This window comes from Typha latifolia, chromosome 15 (genome assembly GCF_019914945.1).
Source record: "Typha latifolia isolate L0001 chromosome 15, TyphaL0001v2, whole genome shotgun sequence".
In the NCBI taxonomy this organism is placed as follows: Eukaryota; Viridiplantae; Streptophyta; class Magnoliopsida; order Poales; family Typhaceae; genus Typha; species Typha latifolia.
This window is the reverse complement of record NC_133100.1, coordinates 4374484-4396622: the sequence shown is the minus strand read 5'-3', so window position 1 is coordinate 4396622 and position 22139 is coordinate 4374484. Positions and strand designations below refer to the sequence as shown.

General features: G+C 37.1%; 1 protein-coding gene across 1 annotated transcript in view; it reads left to right on the top strand.

Moving 5' to 3' along the window:
* The window catches only part of LOC140801965 (short integuments 2, mitochondrial), a 32331-nt gene extending 10487 nt beyond the window's left edge, over positions 1-21844 (top strand). The window contains exons 4-8 of the mRNA XM_073157365.1: positions 6417-6558; positions 6676-6746; positions 8175-8271; positions 20465-20667; positions 21362-21844. Of these exons, the coding sequence (XP_073013466.1) occupies positions 6417-6558; positions 6676-6746; positions 8175-8271; positions 20465-20667; positions 21362-21607 (759 nt within the window). The 3' untranslated portion in view covers positions 21608-21844. The remainder of the gene's footprint in view (positions 1-6416; positions 6559-6675; positions 6747-8174; positions 8272-20464; positions 20668-21361) is intronic.
* The last annotated feature ends 295 nt before the right edge of the window (positions 21845-22139 follow it).

Sequence of the window (22139 nt, the reverse complement as noted above, 5' to 3'; positions counted from 1 at the left end):
GAAATCTAGCTCCAATAAACTCCGACGATGCAAATCTCACTCTAGCGAATTCTAATGAACTATGGTTCGTTAAGTATTTATTATTTGGAACAAGTACGTGATTCATATGTTGGCTATTATTCATCTCAATATCCTTCTCAGTATCCTTAAATACAAGATCCACATATTAACTATTATCCTCCTTAGATTCAATAAGATTTATTTGATATAAAAGATATGATACAATTACTCTTTGGAGCACTAGACCTCAGACATCATTATTTTTAAACTTATTGTGATTATGATGACGACCACAGAATTTTATACGAGCTAACTCGGTATTCATCGGATTTTGACTTTTGAGTAAGTTAGTACTTTTATTTAATTTTTAAGGCTCATATGTGAATAATTATTATTTTCTTATTTTTTTGTCATACTTTTTAAATTTTTAGAATTTTTTTTGCATTTTTAAATAATATTTAAAATTTTATGTAATTAAAAAAATTTGATCTGATCTGGGCGACCGATATCGCCGATCCGGTCGATACATATCGTTTTTTCAAAAGACCGATCCTGATTTTTTGAACCTTGATTTTGAAAAATGTTTGTATTTGTAATACCAACTATATCAAGTCTATGGTAATATTACTATCCTAAATTAAGGAACATGTTTGGAAGCTAAGAAATAAGATTGGAATGGAGAGCTGGTGTGCATAACTAAGTGTGGGGAGTGAACTGATCTTGGGAAGTGGAAGATCTTAGAGAACTTACTTTCCAATAAAGACTTATTACTTCCTATTTCCTAGTGTTTGGTGAGACACAGTGAGATTAGAAATTTGGAATTGTGAGTTTTTTACTTTGTATTGTTTGGTTGAGAAAAATGAAAAAGATGGAAGTTAAAACTTTAAAGCAAAAATAATAGTATTTGTTTACATCTGGAGCCTTGAAGGCAAGACCATTCAAGTTAATTGTTAACAAATATAAGTTAAAATTTTTAGTACAAAATATAAAAGAAATAAATATTATTCTCATGACCCAAAATAGGAATCATGACCGGTCATGCATCTCAATATGCTTGAGATGCACGAAGCCTTATTAATACTCTCTAAAGTGTACGATGGCAACAAAAAAAAAAAAAAATATATATATATATATATAATAATTTAAATGAGAATGTGCTTTATTAAATTTTATAACTAATTGCAATAAAAATATAAAACAATGTTAATGTTTTTGAGTCTCTAAACTAAATAAATAAAATGTCTAATCTAAAGCATAAAATCAAAAGAGCGGAAAGGTAAATAGGTGAATCCTAAGTGGAGGTGGAGTCCGGGTACATCTCGCTCAGTCGCCCCGCTAACTATTACTTAAAATAAATACAAAAACAATAGAACCCATGAGCCAACAACTATAGCTCAGTGAGTGGAATCCACTCACTAACCAAATAAATTTTAATTCATATTAATGCTGAATAAATTAAACTAAAAGCAACAATATCCATCACAATATGCAATAGGCATGCTCTCTAAATAATAACAATGATAACAATAGAGAGATGTTACAACTTGTAACCTTGCACGTTTTCAACATATTAACATCTTTTGATATTTATACTGTCATATGTCTTAATGGGTCTAAACTCTGTGGATCCACATCAACTAGAAGTCATCTCGAGATGACGTTCGTGACTTTTCTTCATAGCTAAGATTTTAACATAGAAAAATCTAAACGGGAAAAAATTACGGATCCAAACTCGGATCAAAACCAATCACTAGAATAGTAGCAGTTACAAGACTGACTCACAAAACAACCCGTCGATCCAAACGACTTTGTTCTTCTCAGTCTTGCTTGCTAGAACCTACGATTCATTGCTTCTCGTGATTGAAGTCCAACCTTAGTAACCCTCGAGATTGATTTTTCGTCTAGATAGCCTTTAAGACGAAAGATTAACTTTTTAATGTTGAGTGAAACCTTGTTAGTTGAACAACCGATGTAACCTGAAGAAGTCTCCTTCAATAATTCTTCTTCAACCACCCTCAAGATAGGGCATCACAATCCTTATATATGATCTCCAAGATAGAGCCAAATCAAAGTATTATCCGTACTCACGAAAGTACAAGATAGAGCCAAATCCCCATATGCTCTTTAATTAGATCTATGATATGTACATTGTTGAACTTATCCTTTACAATGGTGAATATATTATCATAAATGTCATAAATATATAAAGTTAGGGGCGATGCATATTATATGTTTCGGATTTATGTCTGCAATGTAGATTGTTTTGTATGCAATGAAGTAGACTATGTTAGCAATTCCTGGAACAAATACTTTATTGATGAATTCATTGGTGATGGATCTTAGGAACTAATGAGATTAATACTAGTATCATCATCATGTACTAGTGTCTTACCCAATGATGGTCGTGCCAACGGCGTACCCGCACGTGGCACAAAGGGGTGCTGATCGGCACCCCTCTTATTGGTGATTCACTCGCGGTTGAGCTTCCGTCACCGCCGACCTCGTCGCTATCGTCGCTCGTCGTGTCGGAGAGCTTCTTCGATGAAAGTGTCGTCATGTCCCACGCGGGGATGCCCTAGCCCCAGCTCGAGGAGAAAGAAGACCTCGGGTAGGTCAAGGCGGGTGAATAAAGAGTTAAGTTGCAGATCCGGGTCTGCCTTCATTTTTGGCAACGGATGATGGGCAACGACGGTGGCGAGCGGTGACAACGAGGTCGAAAAGTGAAGCGCCGCTAGTCTCCCTCATCTTTTTCTCTCCTCTTGCGGCACTGCCGGTGGCCGTCACAGGCCGTGCCATGGAACGCCCATCCATGGTCTTACCTGTTGTCTCATCCCTTTCCTTTCTTTCCTCTTTATCGTATTGCAACATTTTCTTGGCAATGACAAACAATTTCGTTAGCATCATCCTTTGCCTATTACATGGCTCACAAACTCTGCCTGTGGTGGGGGTACCTATTATGCCTCAGCATTGGTTAACATGATATCTTCTCCTCTTGCATGCTTTGTGACCTCTACCATTATCTTCCTTGTGCCCTCTGTGGGCATCATGGGCTCTGCAATAATTGCTTTTGTAACCTCTCTGGTAACTGTCTTTTATCATAATTTCCTAGGTGTCCTCCGCGTTACTTGTGGGCTCTATCGGGCAACGTTCCCCTTGTCTCTTGTGTGCCTTCTGTGATAGTCATGGTCTCGGCCTTCATTGCCCTAGTCTCCACCGTGGTCTTCTTCGCTATCTCTCTTTGTGCCTCCTCAACCTCTCTTTACTTGTTGTTTTAAATCACAATGAGTATAGGCTTTAGTGTTGTAGTTGAATAATAACAACATGCCCTTTTTATGTTGATGTTAGAGGAACAACAAAGGAAAATCTTTGGGTAGAGCTTGCGTCCTTGCATGGGGACCTCAATGCAGCGCTACTTGGTCTTCTTTGGGTCTTCTCCTTCATTTGGCTTTTGCTTACTGTTTCTATTTGAGCTACGGCTTTGATGAACTCCTCCTAGAAGAACTCTAACATAGTTGTGGACATCTCATAGCAGTTTCTCTATTTGGCTCTATCTCTCTTCCATTTTGTAACTGCCTAGATTTGATGTCCCTAACTTCAGCTGGAAGAAAAGTGTTAGTTGGTGCCCCTGCCAAGAAAGACCCCAAAATTAGTGTGCAATAATAAAACTTTATATTCAATACTCTAGTGTAAACACACAATATGTAATACATACTAGTATATATGCAATATACTAAAATGTAAAGTAACTATCTATGCAACACTATTAGAATGTAACTAGTAGCTATAGATGCAGGACTGATAAGGTACATAGCTATCTCAATTAATGGTTCAAAGTTTGGGTTTTGGTTGGTTTCGGTTTTGACCCCTAGGTAAAGAACTGAATATTTTAAGCCGAAATAGAATGGCTTTAGCCTATTATGATCCAAAATAATTGTCAAAACCAGAAATCTTGGTATTTTTGGCCTTAGTCAATGAGTTTTAGTTTTAGTTTTCATTATGTTTTGTTCGTTACTGTAATGTTTCAGGTGAAACTTCAAACCATCTCAACAACATCTAGATGGTCCGCAGTGTTCGTGGTCGCTTCTGCAATAATGTCCCTCTCGTCTTTGGGATGAGATGGTGTTGTGGACTTTCTTATTGCATCTGGGGGTTGTTAGCCTAGGGTTGGGAGTTGGGACATATCTCTCTCTTGTCTACTTCATGCAGTACATTGCCTAATAATTTTGTTTCTTCTAGAGCAACTTCGAGAGAGCTCGAGACCTAGAAACAAATAATGTGTTAATTATGCAATATTTATGGTGAGGGGTTTATCATGTTCAAATAAAAACTAACAGTACCATGTCGAAAGTAAACGATGGTATTCTTCTCTTGTAAGTGTTGCCTCTTTCAATAATTAGGGACATCCAATGGAACAACTAAGTAAAGGTGGCTTGGTCTGCATCTCTTTGCTAAAGTATATTCGTAAAACTTTACAGAGGGTATGATGATTGCACCATCGAGATAGCACACCTGACCGTGGCGCAATCCTTGCATTTCTTCCATACAGTTGTTTGCTTCTATGACAGACTTCATGGATTGTATGTGACATGGTTCCTAGTTTCAGCCGATCCCGATCTCTGGCCGAAACCAATGGGAAAGAGAGACGTATCCTGCCCGAGATGAGCATGGGTAAGAGAGAAAGAAATGGGAAAGAGAGAGAGAAAGAGAGGGAGTAAGAGAGGGAAAGAGAGGGAGCAAGAGAGAGGGAAAGAGAGAGAAAGAAAGAGATGGAGCAAGAGAGGGAAAGAGAGGGAAAAAGACAGAGAGGCAGAAAGAGATCGAGTTTGTGGGTTGCAGCAGTAAGAGGGAGAGGGAAGAAGAGAGAGAGGGGAAGAGGAGAGAGAGACATGAAGAGAAAACAAAAATTGAAAAACTATGTTAAAGAGGGAAAGAGGTGGTAGTCGGTGAGGGAGAGGGAGATTTTTTAAGGGAGAGAGTTACTAAGAGAGAGAGTTAATTAGGGAGAGAGTTTGATAAGAGAGAGTTAGTGGGAGAGAGTTTGATAAGAGAGAGTTAGTGAGAGAGAGAATTTGATAAAAAAGAGAATTAGTGGAGAGAAGGTAAGAATTTTTTTAATTTGTGTGGGAGAGAGAGTGTGAGTGGTAGAAAGGGGGAGAAATAGAATGTGAGTGGTAGAAAGGGGGAGAAATAGAAATTAAGAAAATAGTATTTATTTTTTAGTTTTTAGATTTTATATATGAATAATTTATATTTATATCTTATTATTATTTTTCTAAAAAATTAAGAATTTTCTGTATTTTAAAAATTATTTTAAAATACAGGCTGATACTGCTGATACGGTCGATACGTATCGTTTTTTCACACGGTCGATCCCGATCTCGATTCCGATACTTGAAAATTTGGTATGTGACCAAGGGTATGTCCCCATAGCCTTTAAAGAAAGCAGAGAAGTGAAGGAGCATTATTCTTTTGCTTCTACTTCTAGTGAGGAAAAGTGACTTGCAGAAAAGGAAGGACAGTATAGGTCAGAGAAACAGTTGGCTTGAGTGGACCTGGGAGTAGGAAGATGAGGGGAGTGGAAATGTGCACATACAGGGATGCAAATATATCCACATCACCAAGGCAGGGTGGCAGGGGGAGACTTTTATAGTTATCTTTCACATAGTTTTCTGATATATCATTATGTTGCTTTTTAGTGGTTGACACTTGACATGCAGTTGCAATTATAGACTCCACTGGTTTTCTCCTTATTGTTCACTCCTGACTATTGTAGATTCATGGACTTGACATTTAAGACTGTAAGTGCATATGCAATATCATCTTTTACATTATATTTCAAGAATGTCTTACTTCAATCAAAAAGGTTTAATCTAGCTACCATTCTCCTATCTCTTCTATAAGAAGGTTTTGATTACTTAAAAAAGCTACATCAGTCACTTCCAGCTTTTTAACACCTTGATTTTATTCTTTTTTCTTATGATGAAAAATTATACCTAGTACTATCAACAAATTTAGAACCTTTTGGATAAAATGGTATAAAGAGTATTGACAAATGACAGATGTTAAAAGAGAGAAATTTCTCAGCCTTGTCATACCATAATGATATACTCCAACAAGGATGGTAATGTATATTGATTTATTGAACAGATAATTTCTAAGGAGCAAATCTCTTTCAGCTTGGTTTAACCAGTGATGCCCTTACAATATTTTAATCCTACTTATTAAGCAAGCTGTTAGATCCATGAAAGGTGTCTCTAAATTCGATGTGAATGAATGATCATACTCAACATCCATATGTACAAAATGTTTAAATAATGAGATATTAGACTTATTTTCTTCAAAATAATTTTTTAGAGTATCTTCCATTTGTAATGGAAAGGCATCTGTTAAAGTTTTCTTTGGTTTATAAATGAAAGCTCCTTGCGCTCGTGGAATTGAGATTAAAGGAAGTAATCTCAAGAGAACCTACACTTCTTGTCATGGTCATTGGTGTTCCTAACGTTGGAAAATCAGCTCTTATAAATTCCATCCATCAGATTGCAACTTCTCGTTTTCCTGGTAAGATGTGCTGCACAATTATTATATGCTTGAATTTCTATTTAGAAAGAATAGCAGGTGCTTCATTGTTTCTTGGTTTGTGTATACTCAGTTACATTTTCTCTCTTTTTCTTTCAGTGCAGGAGAAGGTCAAGCGAGCTACTGTGGGACCATTGCCTGGTGTCACTCAGGATATTGCAGGATATAAGGTTAGTGATACAAAGTTTATTTACTAGATTTTCATGCTTTCATGTTTCAGCCCTTCTAAAATGTTTTCCCTCTTTTGCTGCTTATGATGTTTACAATATTGGATGACAACTTTGATTTCCTTTTTAACATCTGTGTATGGAGAACATATTTTAGAGTTCTTTTTTTCATTTATACCCCTCTAAAATTCCTTATTTATGTATATACCTCTCTAAAGTTGATATTTATATATATACCCCTCACAACACTTCATTTCTCCATAGGTATCCATGCAACTTTCCATTAATTTGGAAGAATAAAACTTTGTTTTTGCATAGATACGCATGAAAATTAACCAAGATTTAAATTTTAATATATTTCATAGTAAGGACAAAAATACCTTTATTTAATTTAAAAAAAATGTTCTCAAATAAGGGCACCTTTATTATTTCATCTATTAAATGATTTATATTTTAACATATAGTGATCAGAAATTAACTAGAAGGGCATCCATGCAAAAAGGAGCTTTTGGGGATTATACATGCAAAAAACCCCAATATTTTATTGTTGCAGTCTCCCCTGCATGTAATGTTTGTCAGGGAGATGGCTTTTTAGTTGTAATTGAGGATACTCAGAGGTGCAACTGGAACACAGAATTTTCTATTTTTTAATACTTCTTTGGAACTTATGGCCATTCTATTTAGTCTTTAACCATCTCTCCATGTAGCCATAATTTCCTTTTTCAGAGGCCCAGTTTTTTAAGCTCCATTTGACCATTCATCTTTTGTCATTACCTTTAAAGATGATAGTGATCAGCTGGTCATCTTTTTTGTATGACGTGCGATCCGAATGCAAGTGCAACAACCATGCACATATATGTTGACTTCTGATATTTCATTGTTCGATGATTAGGATACTTACTGCAGACAATGCTCAACATTGCCTATTTTTATTGAGGCATTGATGCTTTACAGGTTTGATATATTGGATATACTTGTATTCTGGAAGTTTTTTCCACAATATTTCGTTGAGGATAATGACTGATATCTGCTTTGTGAACTGGTTTCATTCTCTCATTATCTGGACTTGAAAGATGGTGGGAAACTTGAGAAGCACTCTGACATGATGCTTATCTATTATATATTATGCATTCTGTGCCACTTTTTCTTGTTTTGGACTGATTTAATTTTACATTTCATATGAATCTCAATATTTTTTTCACTCATATACCTCGTGTAGAAAGCTATTTACACTATAGAGCTTTACAATAAAACACTGTGTTCTCAATCATGCTTTTATACTAAATTTAAGTTTTCTCTGAAGTGTGAAGATCACTGTTCTCTTTTTCTTTTCTCATTCTTTTTTTTTTTTTTTTTGGTTAACTATATCTTACTGTACATTTTCCTATATATTACAAACAATAAATTAAGCTTGATATTTTCTCTGAATAGATCGCAAATCATCCTAGCATATATGTCCTGGATACACCAGGTGTATTGGTTCCTAGCATTCCAGATATGGAGACAGGTCTAAAGCTTGCTTTGACAGGTATACCTTAGTTAGCTTGCTTCTTTGTGCCTGTGATTAGGTGATTCTCATGTGTCACTGGCTTAAATTTTTTTTCGTACATACTTATACATACTTATATTCTTCTGCTTTTCTTCTGGTGAAGATGAGAGTGTATTAGTTATTTCTTCAGATGCACATGCATTGGCTCTAAAATCTATATGTACTCTTGGCTTTTAGTTGTCTTATAATATTGAAAAGAAGAAATGGGAGAGAATGCTGCATCATTTTTGATAGATGCCCTAAGCATAATAATGATATCGGAAGGGTGGGATCTACAGCCTCAGGAATTCTTGCCTATCCTCAACTTTTCTAGTTTATCAACTTGTCTTGTTTACTTAACATTTTCTTGTCCAAATCATCTGGTCCGAGGTAGATTTCTTAGTACGTATGATGCTGAACGCGCTTGAATGTTATCTGCAGTTGTGCAACTGAAATTATATCACCCACCTCCAATCCATCCTCATCCTTTATCTCATCTTCACCTTCCCATTACACTGCTTTCTATTTCTGTAGGACACCCCTCTACACATGGAAAGTTGGCAACCCTCTGTCCTTTGCCTCTTCCTGCTTTTCTCATGATCAAAACAAATAAGGAGAGAAAACTGTTTTACACAGCAGTAGCAGACATGAATCTGGCTGAATGCTGCTGGTAAGTGGTGATTTTTTTATTTTCAGCATCTGATAGGCTCTCAGTTTCACCCTCGATCTTCCTTTGTCCTGTTCTCTTACTGACATCTCACTTACTGCCTGTCTTAGTCTAACTTGATCAAGATCTAATACAGACCTAAAACACCACGAAAAAGAGGTCTCTGGAAATGGCATTTGAACGCTCTACCAAGCGTTCGAACGCAAAATCCGGAGGCTAGAAAGCCACCTGATGTCACGACCCAAAATAGGAATCATGACCGGCCATGCATCTCAATATGCTTGAGATGCACGAAGCCTTATTAATACTCTCTACGTGTACGATGGCAAAATAAATAAATAAATAAGAATGTGCTATATTAAAATTTATAACTAATTGCAATAAAAATATAAAACAATGTTAATGTTTTTGAGTCTCTAAACTAAATAAATAAAATGTCTAATCTAAAGCATAAAATCAAAAGAGCGGAAAGGTAAATAAGTGAATCCTAAGTGGAGGTGGAGTCCGGGTACATCTCGCTCAGTCGCCTCGCTGACTATTACCTAAAATAAATAAACAAATACAAAAAACAAAAGAACCCGTGAGCCAACAACTATAGCTCAGTGAGTGGAATCCACTCACTAACCTAATAAATTTTAATTCATATTAATGCTGAATAAATTAAACTAAAAGCAACAATATCCATCACAATATGCAATAGGCATGCTCTCTAAATAATAACAATGATAACAATAGAGAGAGATGTTACAACTTGTAACCTTGCACATTTTCAACATATTAACATCTTTTAATATCTATACTGTCATATGTCTCAATGGGTCTAAACCCTGTGGATCCACATCAATTAGAAGTCACCTCGAGATGACACTCAGGACTTTTCTTCATAGCTGATCCGGTTAGGGTCATCAGAGGGTATCACCCTGTGATCAACACACTCTGTCTTTTCCTCTAACCGTTGAGAGAAGTTAGTCACCTAGGAAATTTTCTCATTTTTTCCTAGGACTGTTCCCTAACCCCGCCAGAGTCACCTAAGAAAGTCACCGTAGTGATCTAATTTAGGACTTTCCCCTGGACTTCCAGATAGACTTGAGTCACCATGGAAAATCGCAAACGATTTATACCGGGACTGTTCTCTAAGTCATATCAATACTAGTCTCATTTTTCTTTTCACAAATTTCAATATTAGCACGAAGTATGGTGATGCACTGAATATAATAGTTAAATGCACACAAAATAAAATAATTAAATTTTCGCACGTACGGATGAAATAAATAGACTTGCACACAGAAATTGCAACAATTTAATTTTTACACATGAGGGTGAAATAAATAATTTGCACATAGAAAATTTACATGGTCTGACAAAAATACGAAATATAATAAAATAAACACGTGAGTGAACCCACTCACCTGAGTCTAGGCAAGACAACCGAAACCTCAAATCTCTAGCTCACGTACTAGAATTCACCACCTTAAATAATAAATAATATTCAAAATTTTAATTTGAATAATAACAATATTTTTAAAATTTAAAAACAAAAAATAACTAAAATGGGTTTAAAATTACCCATTGGATTGGGCTGGGCTGCTAGCCCGGCCCAATCCAAAAGAAATCAACTAAATCGGATTGGGCCGAGGCCCAGCCAAATTAATTGAATTGGGCTCGGGCTAACCCGCAGCCCACCAACTTAAGTGGTTCGGTTCGGGTTTGTGGATCCGAAATCCAAACCCGAACCAAACCCGACTTAAAAAAGGAAAAGGTGGTTGGCTCGGGTTTCACCCGAGCCCAGCCAACCCTTTTCTTCCCTCCCTCGCGACCGACGCGAGAAGATGACTAAGGGAGAGGGTGACCACCGACGACCTCTCGTCGGCGACCCCTTCATGACCACCTTCAACCTCTCCTCTCCCTCTCACCCTTCCTCTGTCGTCCTCACGAGGTGGAGGACTCATCACCAACGGCCGACGCGGAATCCAATGCCGATCAGAGCCACAAGGGCCCTGTAGAAGACATCTCCGACACCAGGCTCGGAGCACGAAGCCTCCGGTGACGATGCGGTTGCGACTCGAAGCCGCCGGCCGGCCAGATTTGCCGACGAGGCCGAATTCCGCAAATTAGGTATTTCGGATTTACCTATTTAATTTTAAATTAAACTAGAGGGATGAGAGAGGGCTCACCGGGGAGGAGTGTGGTGGTTCCAATTTCCTCCGGCGACGCTCCGGCTGGCCGATTCCACGGCGACGACTCCGACGGTGAGGAAGAAGCGAAAGAAGGGAGGAAGGAGAGAGAGAAGAGGGCTGGGGGTTGAAGAGAGAGGATTAGGGCTAATTTATAGATTAGAAGAGGATTAAATCTAATCCGATTCGGATTAGATGAAATCCCCCCTTATCAGCCTCGACGCGTGCTGGAGAGGGAGAGGGGAGGGGCTGCACGTGCAGAGCACGTGCACCCTCCTCTCTCAACCCCTTTTTTTTTAAATTAATTAATTAATTAATTTATTTATTTATTTTTATTCTGGTTTTGACACCTGATGTGTTTGGCACCTCGGGGGCCGTTCAAACGCCCAAGGCTGAATACGACCCAAATTTGTACCTTTACGTGCTTTTCTTGCGTTAGGACTCTTTGAATTACTTTAGGATGTGGGCTAGCCTATAAATATATGTCTAGGTAGCTCCTTATGTTTATGCATTGATTATTTGGGTCAAAAACCTATCTCTCAAGTTTCTATCTTCCTCCAACCTCTAGAGCCCTATTCTCTCCCAATTCTCTCATCTATCTTCTAGATCTCTTTCATCTGGTTGCTCCTATTGTCCTTGAGGCCAACCACCTTCTCCTTCTTCGTCTTTTAACCTGTCAATGACTCTCGTTGATATTACAAATGTAGACATGTCAGTTATGTAGCCTCGAACTACCCTTAAAAGGCTCTTTATCTTGAGGAATATGATGATACTATAGGAGAAGACGAGCTTGGTGAGCAAGTTTATGAGCCTGACCCTAATGACGTGCAAGATAGTGATGACATCCGTGGCTACGAAGACCATATTGTTGGTGTCGTTGCTTATGTTTTGACGCAACCCCAGAAGACTGATGAGTCGCAAAGAAATGCAATATTCCACACATACATCAAATGTGGAACTAAAGATTGTAAGGTGATCATCGACAGCGGAAGCTTCATTAATGCTGTCTCTTCTAGTATTGTATCTCACTTGGTGTTAAAATCTACACCTCATCCAAACCTTCGTAAGGTATTATGGGTCAATAAAATAATGGTCAAATATTATTTTCTCATCCCGCAGCTCAATGACATGCTAGACATGATGGCGGGAGCTACAATCTTCTCCAAGATTGATCTCGAAAGTGGTTATCATCAAATCCGAATTCAACTTAGAGATGAGTGGAAGATCATTTTTAAGATGAAAGACAAGTTATATGGATGGTTGGTCTTATGATGCACTAAGCACTAAGCACTGTCATGCGTGTTATGATGCAAGTGCTTTGACTATTCATTTGCAAATTTCTTGTGGTCTACTTTGATGACATATTGATTTATAGTGGTCAAAGGAATTTCACTTGGACTATATGCATTAAGGTTGCCTTGCCTTTCGTGCCTCTCAACTCTATGCCAATAAGAAGTTTTTTTTCTTGTGGATCAAGTATCTTCCTAGGGTTTGTGGTTACATCTGAAGGAGTACGTCCATGATGTGTGTAGTTTTTTTTTCTTGAAAAGATTAAGCAATCATTGATGGTTGGAACCACGAAACATCCATAATGTGCGTAGTTTTCATGGCCTTGCGACGTTTTATCAACGCTGTATTCGAGGGTTTATCACTATCATGTCCTCAATCATTGCTTGCCCGAAGAAAGGGGATTTTCATAGGGGTAAGTAGCAAGTAAGACTTTTGAAAAAATCAAGAGAAGAATGACTATAGCACTCGTAATGCATTTTCCTAACTTTTTCAAAGCCTTTGAGGTGGAATGTGATAAGACCATTGAAGAAGTTGAGCGCCAATTCTATTGGCCAAGTCTCAAGTGTGACGTAACAAAATTAGTTAGCCAATGTAGGAACTGTCAATTGGAAAAAACATTGAAAGAACACTAGACTTTACACTTTATTGCCTAAACCTGATCACCCGTGGTAGAACATGAGTATGGATTTTAGTACTACCCACTTTTAGAAAACATAATTCGATCTTTGTGGTCTTGGATCGCTTTTCTAAGATGTTCATTTCATTCCTTGTCTCAAGACCTCTGATGCTTCTCATGTGGCAAAATTGTATTTTTCCAATATGGTCTTCTAAAAACTATTATATCAGACCACAATGTTCGTTTTATGAGCTATTTTTAGAAAACCTTATGGCACATGGTTAGCACAAAATTGAAGTTCTCCACAACCTATCATCTCCAAACCGATGGTCAAACTGAGGTCATCAATCGTAGTCTTGGAAATCTTCTACAATGTCTCGTGGGCCATCATAACAGAAATTGGGATGTCATTTTTCCCATAGCCCAATTTGCATTTAATAATTTCATCAATAGGTCTATAGGCATGAATCTATTTGAAGTTGTTCATGGTTTTGAAGCACACAAATCTTTAAATTTTTTGCCCATGTCATCTCATGAGAGTCTCTGAGTCTGTCGAAGCTTTTGCATACCATGTTCATTCATTGCATTAAGAAATTACTAAGCGAATTGAGGCTAGTAATCTTTTATATAAAATACATGTCGACTTGCACAAGCATGCCAAGGAGTTTAACGTGGAAAATCATGTTATGATTTGTGTCAGACCGGAACGGTTCTCTTGAAGAGCTATTAGGAAGTTGCATGCTCATAGTGCAGAACCTTTTCCAAGTTCTGAAATGTGTAGGGACTAACGCTTATGTCATTGACATTCCCTTTGATTATGTATTAGTTTTACTTTTAATATTGAAGATTTAGTAGCTTACGAACTACTTATAAACATCCCCACTAAACGAACTACTACTATTCTAGACATTCTTGATATGCCACCCAACACTTCTCCTTTTCTATCCACACTACAAAAAATAATAGAAGCTATTTTAGATGATTAAATAATATCTACTGTAGAAGAAAGAGTTCACCGTTTTCTAGTTCGTTGGCAAGGTCGACCAAAGTCTAATTGCATGTGGATAAGGAGTTACAGCAGTTTGACCTTGACATCTTAGAGTACTATCAGAGCCGTCCACACTCTTACTCGACTGGGTCAAGTTTCTTTCACCTTGGGAGAGTTGGTCTGTGCACTAATATTTATCACGTTTACTCTCGTAGTTACAAAAGAGTTGCACCCGTGGCATTCTGGCTCAAAAAATGTTTTGACTAGCCTTGTAGGGCTATTTTATCATTTTTGTTTATTATGCTATTTTTTTTATTTTGCTTTGCTTTGCATTGCCTATATACAAGGCTTATATTTCTTGTTTTTGGGTTAATGAATATTTTAAGAGTTTTCACATATTGAGTGTTTGTTGGTAGATTCCGACACCCTAGTTGGTGGATTATCCTAGTTTGATTACTTTTACTATTTTTTTTTCTTAAATCTGGGATCAAGGAGTTTGTCCTACATCACAATCCCTGGGCGAGTTTGAGCAGACGTCGCCATAGACTTTATTGATGGTCTACCTATGGTCAAAAGTCATATGGTGACCATGGTGGTGGTAGACCGCCTCAACAAATATGCACACTTCTTGGTATTAGCATATTCCTACACGACAAAGAAAGTTGTAGAGACATGTGCGCAACGTGGCCACATGGTATGCCAAAATTGATTATTGTTGACCGTGGTCTAATCTTTGTTAGTCAATTTTGGTAGTAATTCTTTACTCTATAAGAGACGCACTTCTGCATGAGTTCAGCCTATCACCCGCAAACGGACGGCATCCACAGTGCTAAACTGTTGCTTGGAGCAATATTTGCGATGCTCGGCACACCACTCGGCCATTGGCATAACATTGTTAAGGCCATCTATTGTCGATTGCCGCCTACATTGCAGACATATCTTCCATCGACCGGAGTCGACCGAACCGAAGTACTAAGAAGACTCAAGTTGCACCTAGTCATTGCCCAAAATAAAATCAAGCAAGTGTATGATCAAAAGCACCAAGAGAGGTCTTTTGTGGTTGGGGATTGGGTCTATGTCAAGCTTCAACCTTATCGACAGAGGTCGGTTAAATGGCTGGAATCGACTAGGATCAACCGATCCCAATTCGGATCGGGATCAGTCGGTTTTGATCAAACTGGGCCAGATCCATTATGGATCCAACCTAGAGACATCAATTATTGATGTCCCTAAGCTCTTTCCCTCTCTTATTACTCTTTTCTTCTCTCTCTCTCTCTCACTCCTTCCTCCTTTTATTCTCATTCTCACTTTCTAATGGAGAGATTTAGCTCCAATAAACTTCAGCGACACAAATCTCACTCTAGCAAACTCCAGTGAACTATTGTCATGATCCGAAATAGGAATCATGATTGGCCATGCATCTCAATATGCTTGAGATACACGAAGCCTTATTAATACTTTTTACGTGTACGATGGCAAAATAAATAAATAAAATGAAGATTTGCTTTATTAAATTTAAAACTAATTGCAATAAACATAAAACAATATTAATGTTTATGAGTCTCTAATTTGAGTCTCTAAATAAAATAAATAAATTTTCTAATCTAAAGCATAAAATCCAAAAGAGTAGAAAAGTAAATAGATGAATCCTAAGTGGAGGTGGAGTCCGGGTACATCTCGGTCAGTCGCCCCACTGACTATTACCTGAGATAGATAAATAAATAAATAAAAAAAGAATCCATGAGCCAACAACTATAGCTCAGTGAATGGAATCCACTCAAAATCCAAATAAATTCTAAATTATATTAATGCTGAATAAAATTAAACTAAAAATAACAATATCCATAACAATTGGTAATAAGCATGCTCTTTAAATAATGACAATGATAACAATAGAGAGTCACAACTTGTAATCTTGCACAGTTTCAACATATTAATATTTTTTTAATATTTATACTGTCATATGTCTCAATGGGTCTAAACCCTGTGGATCTACATCAACTAGAAGTCATCTCGAGATGACGCTCGGAACTTTTCTTCATAGCTGATCCGGTTAGGGTCATTAGATGGTATCACTATGTGATCAAATACACTCTGTCTTTTCCAATTGATTTCGTAAATTTCTAACTATCGGAGAATATTTGACGAATATTTTTCCACGGTCGCGCAGGTTGATTCGTATAATACATCCAGATTTGAAGGAATCATTGCGTAGCCTATCTTTGGTATCGGAACTTATCAAGTGGTATCAGACCTTATCAAATGGTATCAGAGCTTATCAAGTGGTATCAGAGCTTATCAATTGGTATTAGAGCATATCAACTTGGGTTGAGGTTGACCAAATTAATCAATAAGACCTATTAATCAAGCTGGGTTCAAGTCTAGCTCAGCACAAGGGTATCAAACTGCTTACAATAATTTTTCGTCAGTCTTGAGCTTAGTTTCAGCCTCTTCTTCTCTTATGTACTTTGAATGCCATCTAATTTGCTTGGATGCCAAATAGGAAATAAGTATGAGAATTGGCATGCCATAATTGTGAAAGTATGTTGGATTACAAAATACTTCTCTGTATTTATGACTTGAAGGGATGGAGCCAAGGGTGCTACCCATTTCAAATTTTCAAGTTCCCTAGCTAGAAGAACCACATTTTAGGCATGTTGGATTACAAACACTTGTATTTATGACTTGAAGGGTTCGAGCAAAGGGTGCTTACCCTTTTCAGGTTCCTTAGCTAGAAGAACCAATTTTTAGGCCATAGGGATTGAATACTTCTAATTAATTAGGAGAACCATACCTTCCCCTTCTGTCTCTGATGAGATATGAGTGTATGAGCTAGATTTTAACCCTATAATAGGATTTGCATTTTTGGCTTGTTAGTAGGGTGTTTCTAGTTAATTGTCACTATCTCGACCTTTTATTTGCTACAAAATAATTGTCATGACCCGAAATAGGAATCACGGCCCGCCATGCATCTCAATATGCTTGAGATACACGAAGTCTTATTAATACTTTCTACGTGTACGATGGCAAAATAAATAAATAAAATGAAATTTTGTTTTATTAAATTCAAAACTAATTGCAATAAACATAAAACAATGTTAATGTTTTTGAGTCTCTAAACTAAATAAATAAAACTTCTAATCTAAAGCATAAAATCTAAAATAGCAGAAAAGTAAATAGGTGAATCCTAAGTAAAGGTGGAGTCCGGATACATCTCGGTCAATCGCCCCGCTGACTATTACCTGAGATAGATAAATAAATACAAAAAAAAGAAGAATCCATAAGCCAACAACTATAGCTCAGTGAATGGAATCCACTCGAAAACTAAATAAATTTTAAATCATATTAATGCTGAATAAAATTAAACTAAAAATAATAATATCCAAAACAATATGCAATAGGCATGCTTTTTAAATAATAACAATGATAACAATAGAGAGAGTCACAACTTGTAACCTAGTATGGTTTCAACATATTAATATCTTTTTAATATATATAATGTTATATGTCTCAATGGGTCTAAACCCTGTGGATCCACATCAACGAGAAGTCACCTCGAGATGACGCTCGGAACTTTTCTGCATAACTGATCCGGTTAGGGTCATCAGATGGTATCACTATGTGATCAACACATTCTGCCTTTTCCACTAACCGTTGAGAGAAGTTAGAGTCACCTAGGAATTTCTCATTCATTCTAGGACTGTTCCCTAACTCTGCCAGAGTCACTTCAGAAAGTCAACGCAGTGATCTGATTTAGGACTTTCTCTTGGACTTCCAGATAGATTTGAGTCACCACGGAAAATTGCAAGCGATTTATACCGGGACTGTTCTCTAAGTCGTACCAATACTAGTCTCATTTTCTTTTTACTAAATTTAATATTTGCACAAAGTATAGTGATGCACTAAGTATAATGATTAAATGCACACAGAAAATATAACAATTACATTTTTGCACGTACGGATGAAATAAATAGATTTGCACACAGAAATTGTAACAATTAAATTTTTGCACGTAAGGGTAAAATAAATAATTTGCACATAGAGAATTTACATTGTCTGACAAATGTATGAAATATAATAAAATAAATATGTGAGTGAACTCACTCACCTGAGTCTAGGCAAGACAACCGAAATCTCAAATCTCTAGCTCACGTACTAAAAATCACCACCGACGAGTCGTATGGTGGTCTTTGATTGCTTCGGCGGCGCTCCGGCGATCCGATTCCACAGCGACGACTCTGATGGTAAAGAAAGAAGAAGAAGAAGATGAAAAGAGGAAAGAAGGGGGTTGTGGTGGGAGGATAAGAGAGGATTTAAGTTTTTATAGGTTAGGTTTTAAATTCTAATCTGAAATTGATTCGAAGTGGCCGAAGATCTCGCAACCACCCCTTCCCGTTGCGTGACGGAGGAGAGGGGAGGGGCTGCACGTGTAGAGCACGTGCACCCTCCTCTCTCAAGCCCCCAATTTTTTATTTTTTATTTTTTGATTCTGACAATAATAATGTATAATAAATTATTAGAATTACTTAAAATGTATCTCATAAGAATATTAGTATATAATTTGATAATTATAAGTTACAATCTATATATTAATCTAATAGAGATATAAATAATAAATATACGTATTACCTATATTTATACCTAATTAATCATTAATTATACAAATTATAATTAATAATAATCACATTGAAGAATATATAATATTATTAAAATAATTAATATCTAAATAATCTATTTGCATTAATTAAGAAGGAAATACCTAAATAAATAACATAAATAAAATAAAATAATATAAATAAATAAATAAATCACTGCCATCAGTGCTGGGCCGAGCCTAGCACTGTGCAGAAAGAGAAGGAGAAGAAGCCAAGGAAGAAGAAGAAAGGAAAAAGAAAAAGAAGAAGAAGAAGAAGAGGAGGAGAAGGATGGAGGGGAGGGAAGTGCGGACCCGGGCTGGCCTCTCGCCGGCGGCTTAGCTCCGACGAGCCCGAGCCTAAAGCAAGAAAGATAGAGGGAGAGAGAGAGAGGGAGAGAAAAGGAAAGAGGGGAAGTGAGAGACCTCACCGGTGGCGGCGGCGGTTCCATGGGAGGTAGCACCGGTCGATAGGCCGACAGGGCGGCGGCGGTAGTAGTTAGAGAGAGAGGAAGAGAGTTTGAGAGAGAGAGAGAGAGAGAGAGACCGAGAAGAAGAGCAAGAGAGAGAGAGAGAGAGAGATATAGAGGGAAAAAAAGACGCAGTGGAGGGGAAGGAGTAGCGGCGCCGGGGCCCGCCGCAGCCAGTTGGTTGCGGCAACGGCGGTGGGCGCATGGCACCTCACCACGCAAGCTGCTCATGAAGCTTGCATGGGCACGAGGCCGGTCACAGTGTGGCCGGCCACATCGTGCCCAAAATTTTTTATTTTTTATTTCTATTTATTTATTTATTTTTTTGGGCAGGTTGTTACAATAGTAGACTAGTTTGTTGCATAATATTTATACACCTTAATGTTGAAAGGGAAGTTTTATAAAATGGATATAAGACCTGCAATTATTGATCATAAAGTTGAGTAACTAGGAAACAATATACTGAAGGGTGACTATCACCGAGAAGATGATGTTAAGGTAGATAAGTGGTGTTACTAGAAAAGATAGAATAAGGAATTGGTAGTATTAGATAAAGTTAGGATCCCATCCGTGGATGGTAAATTGATGAAAAATTTGATTAAAGATGATTTGCACATACCCAATGGAGACGAGGCAGTTCACCATTTATTGTGCTGCAGCCAGCATGCATACTAGAAGTGGTTGAATTGCCAAAGATTCAGTGTTTTGGGCCAACACAATGGGTTTCTTGCAAAACAATGCCCCAGGCCACTGGAACCTTGTTTCAGCCCCTAGATCTTTTCTTATGATATTTATGCATATCTAAATATAAAAATAAAACGTGTGTTACATATACGCACACACATTGTTTCCGGCCATGTTTCAGCCAACTCCAGTCCACCCCTTAAATTAACTCTCCTTCTTGATCTTTCAACCTTGAGAAGCTAAATGTATGATAAGCTATCTCATCTCTTTCAGGAATCTAAATGTGATGATATTTCTCTCTTTCCTATAATCCATTCATCATCTCTGCATTGTTAAGGCTTAAGATAGCTAGCAGTATTTTTATGATCCGCAATATTTTCATTCTCCTTTTAATTTTTCTGATATTTTCCTACTTTTCCTCTTTTCTATTTCAGATTTCTTTTTATATTTTAAAAAAGATTGAAACTGAAACTAAAGACTAGAGCCTAGACAGCGTAACCTGATCGGAACTCTAAAATCTTATGGGACCAGAACCGAAACCTGGAACCATGAGATAAATTAAATTACTAATTTCTCTCTAGCCACCTATTCTGTTCTATTATCTGCAATGATTGCAATGAAGCTTATTGATGGCTTGTCTGAACTGTTATCTTTATATTTTATGCATGCAGGGGCTGTCAAAGATTCGGTGGTTGGTGAAGAGCGGCTTGCCCAGTATTTATTAGCTGTTCTCAATAGTCGCAAAACACCACTACATTGGGAGCGATTGGTCAATGTACGAGTAGAAAGATCTGAACATGAATCCCATGAAAGGACCGAAAATATACCAAGGAATAGGCTACAATTGAACAAATCTGATGTCTTATATATTGAGGTAATAAAAATGAAATTTCTACCTATGCAAAATCACATGTTGACATCTTCACATGCCAATGAATAGCTTCATCAGAAAGTAGTCAGACTTATTAGTCTAATTATATCATAGTAACTCTATATAGTTAATTGTTTATATATTTATTTTTCAAAATACATTTGATTTTTGGAAATAATATCTCTTAGAAGCCATACCTTTTGTTGCTAATAATTTCTTCCATGACAAATTCAAGCAAGTTGTGGCAGATATCATTCTTGTTATAGAGAATGGTGTTCAACATGGAATCCTAATATTAGACATGTTAGAGTTGATTCTCAAGTTCTAATGTTCTTACCATACCTTTCAATTGCTGATAAGCTGATGAAAACTATAATTAGCAGGGAGGGCATCATATACTGGAAAGGAGGGCCCATACTTGGGTTCCTTTCCATCAAGTAAATGTCGTACTGAATGTGGCACTTTATTGATGTCGTTTTAGTTAATATTTGCCTCATTAGTTACTATTTAATTTTGGATGTTGCTGGCTAATAGATAAGTATGTTAGTTATATATGAATTTATAGTGTTGCTTTGCTTAGACATATCCTTTCTCAGTATCAATAATTCTTTATTCTTAGAAACAATCTCTTGTTTTGAAACATTTCTTGCTGTGATATCTGCTTATGTTTGCCTACCTATTGTGTTTTTTGTTGCAGGATTTAGTGAAGGAGGTCCGGAAGACACTATGTGTGACATTTAAAGAATTTGAGGGCAATATAGAGGAAGAGAATAATCTTGAAAGTCTGATTGATGCACAGCTCTTAGCTCTTCGTAAAGCATTTAGGATCCCGCACAAGGCATCAGAAGAAGCCCGAACAATGGTTTCAAAGAAGCTTCTAACACTGTTTAGAATCGGAAAGTTAGGTCCTTTTATTCTTGATAGCCTTCCAAGTTATCTGTAATGTTGCTCTCTGTCGGTAGATGTAGTTGCTTTTTGTTTATTTGACTCCTCTCTGGTGGCTCTTTATGTTCTATTTGGGGCTTAATTTTTGCACATGCCTATGCATTAATAGGAGTCATTTGCAGAAAAAAGCTCCTAGCTTCGGGCTTGAGTTTTGAAATAGCAAATGAGAATCTCTCATTCATTTAGTCCTGAAAACTGAAAAAAGATTTATATCTCACTTTGCTTCGAACAACAAGTATTGCACTACTATAATTATCCTCTAAATTATATCTGTTCCTCTTTCTCCTTGGCGTGATTCCTATGAAATCCGCTATTCTTCATTATATTGTTTCATCGCAACTAATTGAAATGGCTTTCTTCATCTACAGTGGTATTATTTGACAAATCTAAAGGATTGTTTTTAACTTCGATTTCTCCATTTCTCCTTATTTCTCCACCTTGATCAATGGCATTGTTTATCTAGTCTTTCCTTGTGCTATTCATTCTCCTCTGGTTTGCGTATTCTCAAAAAGAATATATTAGTTATATGT